Raw genomic sequence first — 15,521 nt, 5'->3', positions numbered from 1 at the left:
TGATGTGTCCTCACATTTAAAGCTTAACACATTTAAAACAGAACTTCCCAAATGTGCCCAAGTAACAGCAGCTCCATCACTTTAAAAAATGATAACTTTAAAAAATGCATTCATTACTTTGAAACAGTTACAGTAAGAATGAGAGAGAAGGAAAAGAGAGAGGAGAGAGAACATTCCATCTGTTGGCTCACTCCCCAGAAGCCCACAGGTGGAAGCGTCTGCCTCCACACCCATCTCCTGAAGGCAGCCCTGACCTCTCTCTTCCTCCTGCACACAGTCAGGCTGTCAGCAAATCCATTTACCTGGCCTTCCCTGTGGCTCCAAGTTCTCACCATCTCTCACCCTTCATTGTGACTCACCCTCCTCTTCCATCCACCAACACATCCTGTCTTTTTTTTTCACAGCATTTTCTCAGCTGTATGTATTCTGAAATGCTCTTCTAACATACCTAGAAATGGATCAACTTTAATCCTGCATTGCTCCGATATCACCTCAGGGGAATTGACTCTAGCCACTCGATGACCAAACCTGGCCCTCCTGCCCCCTCTCTGTCTTTGGTTTTCTCCACAGTACACACTGCTTTTGGGTATACCATTTATATGCTGTCCACTTCTCCTGGGAGGAACATCAAGTCCACTACATCAGAGGTTTGACTGTGTTTTTGATCTGAATTGCTAAGTTACAGCTTAGCACATTAAGCACTAACTCTCATATACAATGGATGCTCAATAAGATCTTACTGAACTTAAATATAGAGAATTTACCGATGTGGTATTTTCATTATTTTCTGACTTTGCTCATAATTTCTTTGAGCTGTAATCTTCTTTCCCTTGTTATTTACCCACCCAGTGTTTAAAGCTTAGTTGGAATGACCTCTTCTGTTGCACCTCCTCTGGTCCCACTTGCAGCTTCAGTGGTGCAACTAAGTGTTGGATTGGGTTTCTGGGCCCAGCTCCAGGCCTTGCCCACTGCAGCCATTGTGGGCATTTGTCAGCTAGTGAACTGCCTCCATTTGTTTATCTCAAAATTTTTAAAGGTGCAGTGGTCTCGTCTGATGGATGAAATATGAACTCTTTTTTCAATAATTATCTCCCAGGCCCAAACCATAAATCAATAACTAAAAAGCCAAAGCTTTCCAATTTTAGTATATGTGCTGCCTAAGCGAGCACAAAAGCCAAACCTTTCTAAGTAAGTAGCAAAATAACAATCTCATAGTTATTTTTAGAGAAATGTTTCTTAGAGATTGTGATGCTAGTTATTCTTGGCTGAGACCATCCAGGTCTGCTGAGGTCTTGGCCATACCTTCAGGTGGTGGCACAAGCATGGCTCACCAATTTCCTAACTGGTTAAGAGACCACCAAAGGGGAACATCTTACCTGTAGGTTCCCTGCCCAACAAGGAGGGGTCTGGGAATGCTTAAAACCCAAAGACCCTTCCTCAAACCTTTGGTGTCTCTCTCTCCCTCCCCCTTTGAGAGGTGCCCCACCTCCTGGCTTTGTCTCCGGAGGTGCTTCCCCTTCCCTCTTTTCCTGCTCACCTGGTCCCTTCGCAAATAAACTTTTCTGTCTGCAACTGATTCCCAGCTTTTTATTTCTATAATAAGCGGAAGAAATAACCCACTGGGCTTTTCTGGTAACATTAGTGTCATCTCAGTAATACTCAACGAGGAAAATAAAGCGATCTATATACAGGTTCAGTGCCCCTTATCTGAAATGCTTGGAACCAAGGGTGTTTCACAAGCTGGATCTGGAATTTGAAATACTTGCATACATAATGAGCTACCATAGGGACGGGACAGGTGTAAACATAACTCATTTGTTCCAGGCATACTTCATACACACAGCTTGAAGGTCATACTAAAGAATCTTTTTAAACGATGTCTCTGAAGTACATTTCATATACTGCTCCTGAAGGGGTTGGGAGAGAGGCTCTCTTTGGGGTATGAAGGATGAGCTGTGTATTTTACAGCTGTGTTTTGTTGTGACTCATCACATGAGGTCAGATGTGGAAGTTTCCACCTGTGGTATCGTATCAGTGCACCCAAAATTTTGAATCCCGGAGCATTTCAGATTTTCAGATTAGGGATATTTAATCTGTGTCTGTGAAAGCCTGTCTCTGAAAGGACTGATTGGCTACCCAAGCACAGATGTGACTTGGCAACCACAAGGTTAGCTGGACTCTGCTTGATGTAAACTTGGACCTTTCTGAGAAGAGCAACTTGCCCTTGAGTTTCCAGTCTACTTTCACGTCGTTCATTCTTCCCACTGACGACATGCTGTCTCATAAAGAACGTAGCCTAATGTAAGACATTAAGTTAACATGATGCAGAGTGAACAAAGACGCCACCTTCAATAATTTAACAGCTTCCATATTTAATAACCCATCTTGTTTGTATTGGGAATCCTGGGGAACAGCTGCAGACTACTTTGAAGGCAACTTAAAAGTGTGGTGGTGACAAGCGATTGCAAATCACTATATCAGGAATTAGAGTTTTGTCCTATTAATATGCAAACAGATTTTTAAAGTACTGAATAACATTAAGCTGTTGACAAGTAACGGAAATAGCATTCTCTCGTCCACGTAGGCACAGAGTGGCAGAGAACATTACAGAGAAATTTACCAACAAAGAGGCTGCGTTCAGCAAAGAAGGAAGCTCATGCTCACTGTTAGGTTCTATGGTGCCCAGGCAACATGAATGTTTTGCTTCTGCATTGAGGCCAGCACATATCCATCTTACAGCACATACACAGCGTAGCATGTGTTGGAATGTCATGAGGGTTTACTGACAGTTTCAAAATACATACATCAATGTAATTTCCATTGATATAGTCTGAATTGGTGTCTCCTTCAATTGTCTGCAGCCTCACCCGGGAATGATCATCTGCAAGAGAAAAAAAGAGAGAACAGCTGTCAACAACAAAGCATCAGAAAGCATCCACGCCTTCCTCATATAGGAAGGCATTCAATAACACTGGACTGGTAAGCTCCGGGGAGGAATGCCTGGAATTCCACACTCAACAGTTTCTTAGGAGAGGGAAGAGGAGAACCAATGCCCTATCCATCAAAAACTCCGACCTGAATACACATCCTGCTCTTAGCTCTTTACTGAGACCTGCCTTGTCTGTCAGGTGTACTTTCTTCATCAAACTTCACTAGCATGTTTACTGCTAAAATAACAACAAAAATATGGAAACAAAATGGAATGAAAAGTTTATTTTGATGCAAAAAATTGAAATGCATGCATAGATGGTCAACATATCCCCGGTAGAGGTTAATTTTAAGGATAAAAAATTACTAAGCATAATGGTCTCTAGTTGGTACTATTTGGTTGCAAACGGTAGAATTTCATTCTTTTTAATGTCTAGATAATATTCCATGGAGTAAGATGTACCAGTTTCTTTAGACACTCCTGTTTTGATAGGCATCTGGGTTGTTTCCATGTCTTTGCTATTGTAGATTGTGTTGCTGTGGATATAAGATCTCAGATCCCTTGCTAATGCGCAGATTTTATTTCCTTTGGATATATTTCTGGAAGTGGGACAGCTGGGTGATACAGCCAGTCAATTTTCAGTTATCTTGGCCCTCTCCATGCTGACTTCCAGAGTGGAGTTGTACTAGCCTACACCAACAATGAAGAGGATACATTTCTCCCATATCCACTCCAGCAGGTGTTGCTAGCAGAGTTCTGAATGTAGGTCAGCTTCTTTAGAGTTAGGTGGAACCTCAATGTGGTTTTTATTATTATTTCCCTGACAGCTAGGGAGCCTGAGCATTTTTTCATATACCCATTAACAACTTGAATCATGAAAGGACAAATATCATATGCTCTCTTGATATATAGCAATCTTCATGCAAAATATGAGATCAATAGCCCCTTTAACACTGTTTTGTTACATCTCAGGCGGTTTGTTATTTCTGTTTTTATTTTCACTAATTCAAAAAGTTTTTATTTTTCTTATGTTTCTTCCTTTTTATCCATGTTTTTCTTTTTCTTTTTTTTTTTTTTAAGATTTATTTTATTTCCATTACAAAGTCAGATATACTGAGAGGAGGAGAGACAGAGAGGAAGTGGAGCCGCCGGGATTAGAACCAGCAGCCATATGGGATCAAGGCGAGGACCTTAGCCACTAGGCCACGCTGCCGAGCCCTATCCATGTTTTTCTAATGTTCATAATTTCTCTTTTTTACATTTTATTATTATTATTATTATTTTATGATACAGTTCCATATTCCCTTATCCCCTCCCCAATTCCCTCCCCCCACCTAGTTCCTCCATATCATTACTAACATATAGTTCTTTGTACGCAGTCATATGTCCAACCTTGTGGGCATGGACACTGGCAGAGAGTCCAGAATCCTATTGTCAAGATATAATAAACAGTTTCATTGTAAGTCCATCTTTGTCTGGAAGCAGAAATGCATACTACACTGTATCCTCACATCTGGATGTTAGTCTCCATTTCACAGCTACTGTACATCCCCTTAAATTAAAAGTCATGCTACAAAATCAACAATAGAAAGCAAAATAGAAATATACAATGCCATGAAGTTAAATGATATGTTACTAGATATGCCAGTCTCCATTACACAGCTACTATACATCCCCTTAAATGAACAGCCTCAAAACCAAACCAACATCAGGGAGAAAAAAGACATTAACAACACCAAGAAGTTAAATAATATGCTACTAAATGACTAATGTGTAGTTGAAGAAATGAAAATCAAGAACCTTCTGGAAGAAAATGATGCCACTGCATGATCTACGAGTCATTGAAGAAAGTGTTTTCAAGAGATGAAACTGACAGCAAACAACAAAACCCACGTGATATAGTTTCCGCTGATTTTTGTTGAAGTGTGTCTCCTCCAAACAATAAACAGATGGGTTTTGTTTTTTAATCCAGTCTACTAATCTATGACATTTGATTGAGCTTAAGCCATTTACTTTCAGGGTTTAATATGTATGGGTGGTACTTTGGTCCTATCATTTTTAGGAATGGGTTGTTCATTGGTTTAGCCTTCTGTTGTCATTTTACTGGGATGTTCTTCCCATTTGCCTTTGGTTTTGGTGGGTGCTATTCCTCTTTGTCAAGAGAATATCTTGAAGTATCATTTGTAGGGCAGGTTTGGAAGAGGCAAATTCTTTTAATTTTTTTTTTTTACTGTGGAAGAATTTTATTTCATTTTCAAAGACAAAAGAAAGCTGGATATGTTTTCCTAGGCCGACGATTTTTTTCTTTTAGAATCTGGATATGTCACGCCATTCTGTTCTTGCCTGTAGAGTTTCCTGTGAGAGATCTCCTGTGAGTTTAATTGGCATTCCTTTATATGTTAATTGATTTTTTTCACATACACATTTAAGGATCTTTTCCTTATGTTCCACTGAAGAGAGCTTGATGATCATGTGTCTTGGTGAAGATTGCTTTTGGTCAAGCCTGTTGGGAGTTCTGTGCCCCTCCTGGATGTTGTTTCCCAATTCTTTCTCCAGATTAGGGAAATTTTCCTTTATTATTTCATTAAATACATTTGCAAACTCAGCTTCTCTTTCTGCACCTTCTGGGATTCCAACAACTCTTATATTTGGCCTCTTCATAGTGTCTTTCAATTCTTGAATACTTTTTTTGGCCTGATCCAGCTCTGCTTCCAGCTTTTTGTCGCTTCCCCCTGGTGACAGAAAATATCTTCCAATTTTGAGATTCTTCCTTCTGCTTGCTTCATTCTATTTTGGAGACTCTCCACTGTACTCTTAATTTGCTCTACTGTGTTCTTAATTTCTGATATACCAGTCTTGATTTGCTTTATTGCTTCCTTAAATTCTTTGAACTCTTGCATGAGCTTCTCATTGTTGATTAGAAGCTTTAAAATGAGTCTTATAGATTCTGTGTCCTCCATTTTTTCGATGTCTTCCTCAGCTAACTCTGGGGTTGGCATAGGGTTTTGCTCTTTTGCAGGGGAGTTTTCGGTAATATTCATTGTGCCTTTGTCTCTTCTTTTGCTCTTGATCATTGTACTTCTGGTTAGCAGAGTCTTCTCCTTGGGGTAGGTTTCTAAGCTGTGTCACCCACAGGTCTACAATGTGATTTTACTTATTACAGTTGGTACACAACTCTTTCTTTGCAGCCACTTGTGCCACAACCTCCAGTGAGTTCCAGGTCTGGGTTCTTATATCAGATTTCCACTGTGGTCTCCACAGCCACAGCTCTTGGCTCACCACTCACCACCTCCTGTGATACCCTGCTGAGGCTGCACTGTTGACTCTGCAACCTTTCTCCCACTTCTGGTTGGAGCAGGTCCCAGGATTAGAGAGACACCAGGTGTCCTATATAGTTAGGTTGTTGGTGGCTCTGATCTTGTCGGAACCTGTTGGACGTTAGGTCTGGGTGCCACATGGACCTATTCTGACCAGTACGATGCCACAGTCGGTATTATTTTCCTGTGGGACCAGTGCAATCCACTGAACTCAGTGAGTTCTCGCGAGCTCAGAACATGTGCAGTTCACTGTTGTCCCCTGCAATCCTAAAGCTATTGCCACAGTGTACAAAATGGTGCCTGCTGTGCCACTTGATCTGCTGGCTGTCAGATCTGAGGGCTACCCAGACCTGTCTTGGGTGGAACCTGTAGAATGCAGTTCACTGAGTCAGAAATGAGCTCACTCCCAGCTCAGCGCATGCTCAGTCCTTTCCCTTGCCCTCTTCTCCTTACGCAAAATGGCGCCCAATTCAGCTCTAGGGGATGACTGGGCTGTGAAATCCACCCTGTTCTTGCACTGCCCGACTGAGATCTGCTGCTCTGTCTCTGCTCCTGGTCAAATCAAACGGACCAGCAGGACGGACAGTTCTTTGTCTGGGTTCACCTCCCATGCTCCCAGTGAAAGTCCCTTCCCACCTGGCTGCTGGTGGAGTTCTGGCTGCTGATGGCGTTCAGATTGCCTTTGGCTGAAAGTCGCTGGAGTATCAGTCACTGCAACACCACACCGTTGTGTCTGTTGTTTTCCTGTGTCTGTCAGTCTCCAGGTACCCCTCTGCTGTTGTTCTGTCCTCTCCTATTTCTTGAAATATGTCCTCTCTGCTTCATCCTGATTAAATGTTTTTCTGTCTGTTTAAATGTGTCTTTACCCTATTCTGCCATCTTGATTCTCTTATTATGTTTCTTTCCAACTCATAGCTCATACAATAGAATCGTTTGCTTCAGGAAGGTCTTTGATTTTCTTTTTCATTTCTTCAGTGACACACTGGCCATTCAGTAGCATGTTATTTAACTTCACGTTGTATATTTTTAATTTTTCTCTCTGTTGTTGATTTTGTTTTATGACTTTTTGTTTAAGGGGATGTACAGTAACTGTGTAGTAGAGGCCATCACATACAGATGTGAAGATACAATGCAGTTTGCACCTCTATTTTCAAATCAAAGATGAACTCCCAGTGAAACTGTTGAATGTATCTTGACAATAGGATGGTGGGCTCTCTGCCATTGTCCATAGGTACAATGTCAGGATACACTTAAATAGCAGAATGATAGACTTACAACTGACTGTGAAGGACTATACAATTGTAACAACATGAAGGAAATCTGTGTGTGTGTGTGTGTGTGTGTGTGTGTGCGGGAGGGGGGGAGCAGGGATTTAGGGAAAGGGAAGGGAAATCCCAGAACCTATGAAACTATTCCATGGAATAATACAATAAAAATTAATTTTAAAAAGACAAAGAATTACATACCATAAACCTTCCAAAACTCAGATTTTGCTGTTAAAACTGGGAAGAATTTGTAATACCTCACCTCTAATGGCAAATCTCACTAACTTATGCTTCAGTGATGAGCACATGGAAAGGTTTGACAACCTTTCTTGTGAATCACAACAGAATCATGTCTTAGATTGGAAGTTGAAGCAATTTCACCAAATTACATACAGACCCTCTGAGGTGTTCAGGAGTTCCGCCTGGACCAGTTTTGGGTACAAACCCAATTCTAGCTCTCTGGCATGTTCAGATTTGTCCTAACGTCTTTTGTCTGACAGTCCTTGGTACCCTCCCTTTATAGGTGAGGACATTGCACGTGTTACAACGCTGCTTTTCATCAGCCCTGGACCACATGCCAGACAATGACATCACCAGTCCTCAGTATCCCCATCTGAAAAGGGGACAATAGTGCCTGCCTCAAATTGGGCTTTTTCAAGGAGGAAGTAAAGACACTGACTTCCTAGTTAGAAGTCTGACATACAGGTCATTATTGTGCCATAGCTATAGTTCACTATTTTCTGAATCAAAAATTTTAAACAACAAATTTACTGAGGCAACTTGCTTTTTCAAAAAGGAAAGTACTAAAGGCGCCATACAGGTTGAGATTTTCCTCTTTTGATCACTGTCTGCCCCCAACCTCTAGACGAGTGCTTGGAACATAACCAATTCCCCTAAGTACTTTTTTGAATAAATGAAAAGTGAACCCTTTCCTTTTAAACATATAACCTTTAAGAAGATTTTCCCTAAGGAGTATTCTCTGTAGCAGAGCAACTCTTTCTTCCAATGAGTGTACACCAAAACCCAGTCTGTAGAACAGAAAAGGTCAGCAGCCCTGGAAGGGGCAGCGTGGTGGTTTCCTAGGAGAAGGCTGGCTTTCTCCAGACACCCTGCAGAACCCTGCAGGGAGAGTTCTAAATGAGCACTGCCTTGTAAACCTCACTCAACATTTCATTGTGGTTAGTGGGTGAGCAATGCAGACTCCAGCCAGAGGCAAGAGCCAGCAAAACCACAGATGACAGACCACTTTATACCTGATCACCAGACCAAGTGTCGACTTGGACCTGCTCCTTGGCTTAACAGACTAATAGCTGAGAGACCAGACTTCAGGGTTCCTGAAGTTCAACCTCCTGTTGAATAAACATTTAGTGTGATTTCAGAAGGTAGTCTGCATCGCTTTTTTCTAATCTTCCATCCCTGATTGTTTTTTCACACCATCCCACAATAAATGGTCAAAAAATTTCATGTTAGAGACACAACTGGCTGGGGGTCAATAGATTTTTCTGGAACGTGGTGACAAAAGAGGCTGGATGAGAAGGTAAAATTGAGAAGTCAAATATTCCTGCTCTGTTCATAGGAGCTGATGGGGGACAGATGTGAGCTCTGGGCTCAGGTCTGTGAGTTGGAATGCCTGCTGGTGATTCTGGGCAAGTTATCACTTCTCTCTCTGCTTCTGTTTACTTCTCTGTACAATGTGGAAGGACTGTGCTGACATCATGGGTATATTGTGAACATTTAAATAATATGTCCCAAGGGATTAGAAAAAAGGTTGACAAAGAATGATGGTGGGAGAGCAGTTACTACTGTCGTGTGCTATGTAATAGACACCCACACAGTCCTTCTCATTATCTTTGCAGTTTCTATCCAATCACTATTGGCACGCCCAGGAAGGACCTACACAGTCAGAATGCTCTCATGATGTCTGATTTTAGGAGCTAGCTTTCCAGAACCTAGGTTGCCTCCAAGCAGTGGTTCACTAGGGCTTTTGCACATGTTGGGAAGCTGGAAGGAGTTATATCACTGGTGCTCTGGGTATCTGAGGGCTGCTTGGACTGTACTGCATTGTGAGGAGAGCCACTGCATATACATAGCTCTTTTGAAGAGTGGAGCCTATCAGCAATTCCACTGGCAAAGCCATTTGAGCTTTCCAAGTGAAAGATGCTACAACAGGAGTGAATCACAGCCATTTCATGCACATCAGGCTCTGAGTCCACACCCAAGAATGGAGATTAGGTTTACTTTCCCAGGCACTTGGTCTTTCCCTGGGTGATTTTCACGGGATAGATAACTACACTGGAACCTTTGATCTTGAGGAGCAGGCGTGTCCTAAGGACATACTGTAGCCTCTATCAGAATCCTATCTCCCATCTGCCTTTTTTTTTTTCTTGGTGGCTCAAGATGAACGCTGCCCATTCCCGGTGATTTAGCACTGCAGGGGTCTCCAGTTGATCCTGCATGTTCTCTTTAGGGACTTTAATCTCTGATGAGACTGAATTCTCATCTGCTATAAACAGAAGCTGAGAAATAAAGTGCCCTTACTCTCTCCTCCAGCTCTGTCATTTCACCCAGCCCTCCGGCAACTGCTCCCAATTTCACTGCTCTCAATCCCGTCCCGATGGAGAAATCTGTAAGACGCAAGGACAGCTCAATTCCCGAGCAGAACAATTGCTTTTACCTTGCTGTGCATGGCAGAATCGTTTCTGCCTTTTCAGTTCACCGTGCCTTACAGACAAAGACCATGTGACACACTTTCCCTGAGGCCCAGCACCCAACTCCAGGAGCTCCACTCACAGCATGGAAGTAGTGGATTGGGTCAATTATATAAAAAAAATTTCTCATAGTTCTGGAAGCTAGGAAGTCTAATACCAAAGTGCCAGCATGTGGTGGGGGCCCTCTGTGCATCCTAACATGGCATCATAAGACAGGACAGTGAGTGCAGGTGTGTGAGAGAGAACAGGCGGGCAAGATCCAGAGGATGTTCCCATAATGACTACCTCACACCTGTGATAGCAGCCTTCATCCATTTCACAAGGTCAATAAGTTCATGACTCAATCACCTCTTCTAGGTCCCAACTCCTAGCACTGTCACAGTGGTAAGTAACCTTCAGTAACAAATGAGGCCAGTTTTCCTTCTCCCTCTTGCATTTGCTGCTTGTGTTCCACCGTCATCCCAGATATACTGGAAAACAGCACTTTCAAGACTGGGAGGACCTGAGTGGACTTGCACTCTTGGAGCCCTGGGGTCCCTCTGTTCACAGACTGTTTTCCGGATGAATAAAGACAGTGATGAAGGTGACAACAGTGACACCAGAGTTTGCTAAGAGAACAGTCACACATGATGAACACGAACTTAGTAGAATAATTATAAAATTCAAGTTTGTAAAATAGACTTTCAGTGACACAGTGACTACTGAGAACTGAATATATCTTAAGCCACATGTGTTGGCAGTGCCAATTGGCTAATCTCTTAGGAGAAGCCCGGCGCTGTAGGAGAGTATAAGACACATGTTTTGTTCATGGAGAACAGACTGTTCATCACAGGATTGCATTTCTCAGCATTAATTGAGTCAATCTCTGCCTTCCCACAGAGTGATATGAAAACTATCCTTTCCAAACAAGAATCCCATAAATAGGAAGCAGACATCATGAACCACACTGAGTCAGTGAAAATCAAAGCAAAAGAAGCAAAATAACTGCTGCTTCCAATCACAGAGCCTGTGCCACGTGGCTGCTTGGATACCTAAGAATGTCCAATGCATGGCAGAGATGCCTCCAAAATCAGCTGCTCAGCTAGTATGAAACTACTAGATATTGACTTGGGGATCCGCAAGTCAGGACATAGGGGCTCATCACCACATCTTCTTGTAGCTTAATTCATCTTGAATCAGATGTAAGTTAAGACGTATAAATCCACCATTCTTTTCATAGAAGCTCACTTGTTATTTTGGAGGTACTCCTGAGGCTAAATTGTATCAAATCTCTATGAGGAAACACCTACAGGACATTTTTGGTGTTCAGCAAATATAGGAGTCATGCTGAACATAGGCTGCGGAGAGCAGCCAAGTCCGCATGCTCTTGAGCACCTGCTGTGCCACTCGGCTCTGAAGTCCCACTGGTGGGATGGGCTTTCTCAAGGTCAGGGTCTAGCCCTGAGAACAAACCTGGAGGACTCAGTGCTCAGGGATAGACCCAGGAAGGCGGATGGGACGTACGGTTCACAGGAGGTCAGTTACCACAGGGTCAAGACTGAGCATGGTGTTTCTGGGAAGGTGGTCTGGTAAGCGCGAGAAGGCTTGTGCTTCAGGGTTATTTATCCCACCTGTGTTTCTCTCTCAGCATCAGGATATGTCTTGGCTATTCCACAGCGATTTCCTGTTACTATTTGTAGAAAATGTTGTCCCGGAAACCCTGATGTGAATTCTGGCTCTGTGACTCCCATGAATAATGAACCTGTACAACTACAGACATGGTTGTTCTCCTTGCGTACAAACGGGTGATAAAGGACCACTTTCATAGGCATGGTGGGAAGCTCATGTGAGATAACAGGATGGTTAGTTCTCATTAAAAATAAATTACCCCTCTTACGTGAATAAAAGCAACAACCTTGTTGGAAGTTACCCGTAAGACCTTTGAAGCAAAGAGCTAGAAAATTTGCTTTAGGTAGAACTGAAGACTAAGAAGCCAGTTTTTGGAGAAGTGAAGTTTGAACAGATTATAAGGAGAAAACAGAAAAAGACTCAGAAACAGGCTGACTACCACTCAATAACTCCTATTTTTAATCTTCTGGTATATACTCAACTTTTCAACCCCTATTGCATTTGGTTTGGGATAGAGGTAGAGGTTATGGGCTCTGGGACAAGCATTCCTGCATGAATTTACAGCTCTGTTATGCGCTGGTGCCAAGACTTCGCATGAGTGATTTGATCTTTTTATGCTTCAGTTTTCTCAACTGTATAATGGGAGGAAAATAATGTCTACATTATTATGGTACAATAAAAAAAACCTTCATGGGAAAAATGATGTTGGTGTAAAAATTATTGAAATCCATGCATTCTTTTTCCATAATGCACATTTCCACAATTATTCCAAGAACTCTCCTTTACATGAATGGTTTTGAAAAAGCTTTGCACCAAAATAAATTTACCTTTCTTAAAAGATAAAAATTTATTTATTTCATAACTAGAGACAGAGACAAATAGCAAGAGCAAGAATGAGAGAGAAAGAACAATTTTATCCACTTGTTTATTTGCTAGAAATAAGCCAGGAGCCAGGAGCCTCTTCCGAGTCTCCTATGCAGGTGCAAGGTCCCAAGGCTTTGGGACGTCCTTGACTGCTTTCCCAGGCCACAAGCAGGGAGCTGGATGGGAAGCGGGGCTAAGCTACTGCACCAGGCCCGGAGAAAGATTTTTTAAAATTACATCTGCAATGAGCAATATTTTCTTGTCATTATTCCCTCAGCAATACGGTATAACATTTTTTTATATAGCATTATATCAATTCTATATTAGAAAGTATATAGCACTTTTAGAAATTATTTCTATAGCATTATATCAATTAGGTATTGGAAATCATTCAGAGACTATTCAAAGTACATAGGAGGAAGTGTGAAGGTTATTTAAATACTCTACCATTTTATACAGGGGACTTGGGCATCCAGACTTTGGATGCTGGGGGAGAGGAAGTGTGTGGATGTGCTGGTTAGGAAAACTGGGGGATGGGAGGATGAACCTCTGCTGGTAGGAAAACACGGGGTGATTTTTCCTCTCATAATTTTGTGTACTGCTTCAATGACCTACCTGGCTTATACTACCTTCATAAGCAAAAAAAAAAATAAATAAATAAATAAACCTACTTCCATTTAAAAAAATCACCACAGAGAAAAACAACACTATTACCTTCGTGGTGTAGAGATAAGAAGATTGAAATAAAACAGAAGAAAATGTCAGCAGAGCTTTCATTTGCATGGTGAGGGTCTAGGCAATTTCCCCCAAATTTTATTTACTGTACAAATTCCCATCATATGTATGAATTGCTTTTATCATTGGAGGGGAAAAAAAAAACTTATTTGCCATGCATAGCTGGGATGTGATCAGAATCTAACTGATAATGTCTTATTATCTTCCCAGCTCCATTCCATCAAGAAACGTTAACTCTGCTACTTGGAGAAACTCCATCTGTGTAAAGGACTAGCTCTTCATCACAAAAGCCTTACAGGCTTCTGCTGGATCCAGCAGGACAGAAATCACATTTTTGGATAGAAAAGTGGCTATAACAAAGCACTGCATATGTTATGGATCATAATTTGCTGAGACTTTACATATGCATGTTTGTGTAACTATAAATGATCTCGTGTGTGTGTATAATGAAGGTGGCATCATACGAGATTTATTTATCTGAGAGGCAGAGTGTATACATATAATCCTCTATCTACTGGTTCACTCCCCAAATGCCCGCATCAGGCGGGACTGGGACAGGCCAAAGCCAAGAGTCTGGAATTCTGGTTGGATCTCACACGTGTGGCAGAGATCTCAGGATCTGGGATATCATTTTGCTGCTTTCCTAGGCACAATAGTAGGGATTTTGGTTGCAAGCAGGGCTACTGGGTCTTGAGCTGATGCTCCAATATAAAATGCCAACACAGAAAGCAGCAGCTTAACATGCTCCACTACAATGCTAGCCCCTCCCTTGTGTGATATTTAAAGTAGGACTCCATGGGCTTGGAAGAGGAGAGGGGTACGGGATAGAGGCAATTTGGGTAATGATTATATAATTACAGTAAGGAGTAAGCTCAGGTGTCCCATAGCACAGTAGGATGACTATAGTTCACAGCAATACATCATATATTTTATAAAAACCTTATAGTAGGAGAACTAAAAGCTTCATAAAGAAATGATGGATCCCAATGGAGACTGAAATGTTACCTACCCTGATTTAACCATTACACACTGTACACATACATTATTACTCGGTATCCCATGTGTATGTATGAGATGCTGTGCTAACAGGAAAATTAAGTAAATAAAGTGAAAAAAGCATTTGAGCAATTAAAAAACTTAAAAAAACCTGTCTCTGTGCGCTAAGTCCCTAGAACTTGGTATTCACCTCCTTCCTATCGAGTTGCATGTTTAAAAATAGCTGTAAGTCGTTTCAAGGGTTTACTCACTTTCATATTAAATATAATGGCTATAGGTAATAACTTGTACATGATTACATTACTCCCATAGTGGTAGGAATGGAGTTGGTCATCGATAATCTTTCATCTCCAGCTAATCCCCTCTCTCTGCTAAATACTGATGACATATTTCGGGTAAATTAGAATCACAATGACCTCAGTAACATTTGGCCTCTGAGGGAAGACTGGAAATTAATTTAATTACGATTGATTCTTGCGCCTACACTCTTACCAAAGACTACAGCCACACTTGTCTTAAGGTGCAAGGGCCTCGCTTGCCAAGACGCCAGGCATGGTGGGTGGCGCTGCGCAGCGGCATGTTCGCCATCAGTGTAAGTGTGTGTTGTGCCTGGTGCCTGGCTCTCTGTTTATTTAATCCCTCTGTTAGAGCTTTTGGTTCTTTACCCTTCAGAATCCAGGCTGGGATCCCAGACACACTTTCACTGTGTCTGATCTTTCTAGATTTTACCTTATACCTTCCCAGGCATATTTTTTTATCTCTCTGATTTAGGTCCACGTGAACTTAATGTTCAAAGATCCTCCTGACAGATCCTTCTCATCTAATTACATTCTGGTTCCCTCTCTACCCACAGCCCTGCCTCTGCAGTTAAGCTAGGCTATGACAATGTAGGCTCCTAAGGGACAATGGGGAAGCTCCTTGCTTTGGTACCAAACCCTATAAAGCTGAAGTCTTCAGTCTGGACCATCCAGATTCAATTGCTGTACAGAAGGACTGGTGGGACAAGGTGAAAAGTTTCCCTCCTTTCTTAGTTGCCTCATTCTCAGCAGAGTAGGATGGTACGAGTACTTTCAATCAAGATGAAAGCCAATAGAAGGAC

At 41.8% G+C, this 15,521-nt stretch overlaps 1 protein-coding gene across 4 annotated transcripts in view; it reads right to left on the bottom strand.

The window, feature by feature from the left end:
• Positions 1-15,521, bottom strand: part of PTPRM (protein tyrosine phosphatase receptor type M) — a 787,515-nt gene that overhangs the window by 82,687 nt on the left and 689,307 nt on the right. For all 4 annotated transcript variants that reach the window (XM_058676819.1, XM_058676821.1, XM_058676820.1 and 1 more), the window contains one exon: positions 2,805-2,881. In XM_058676819.1, coding sequence (XP_058532802.1) covers positions 2,805-2,881 — 77 coding nt within the window. The remainder of the gene's footprint in view (positions 1-2,804; positions 2,882-15,521) is intronic.

Source organism: Ochotona princeps, chromosome 18 (assembly GCF_030435755.1).
Source record: "Ochotona princeps isolate mOchPri1 chromosome 18, mOchPri1.hap1, whole genome shotgun sequence".
NCBI classification, from domain to species: Eukaryota; Metazoa; Chordata; class Mammalia; order Lagomorpha; family Ochotonidae; genus Ochotona; species Ochotona princeps.
The sequence above is the reverse complement of the archived record's forward strand: the minus strand, read 5'-3'. Positions and strand labels throughout refer to the sequence as shown.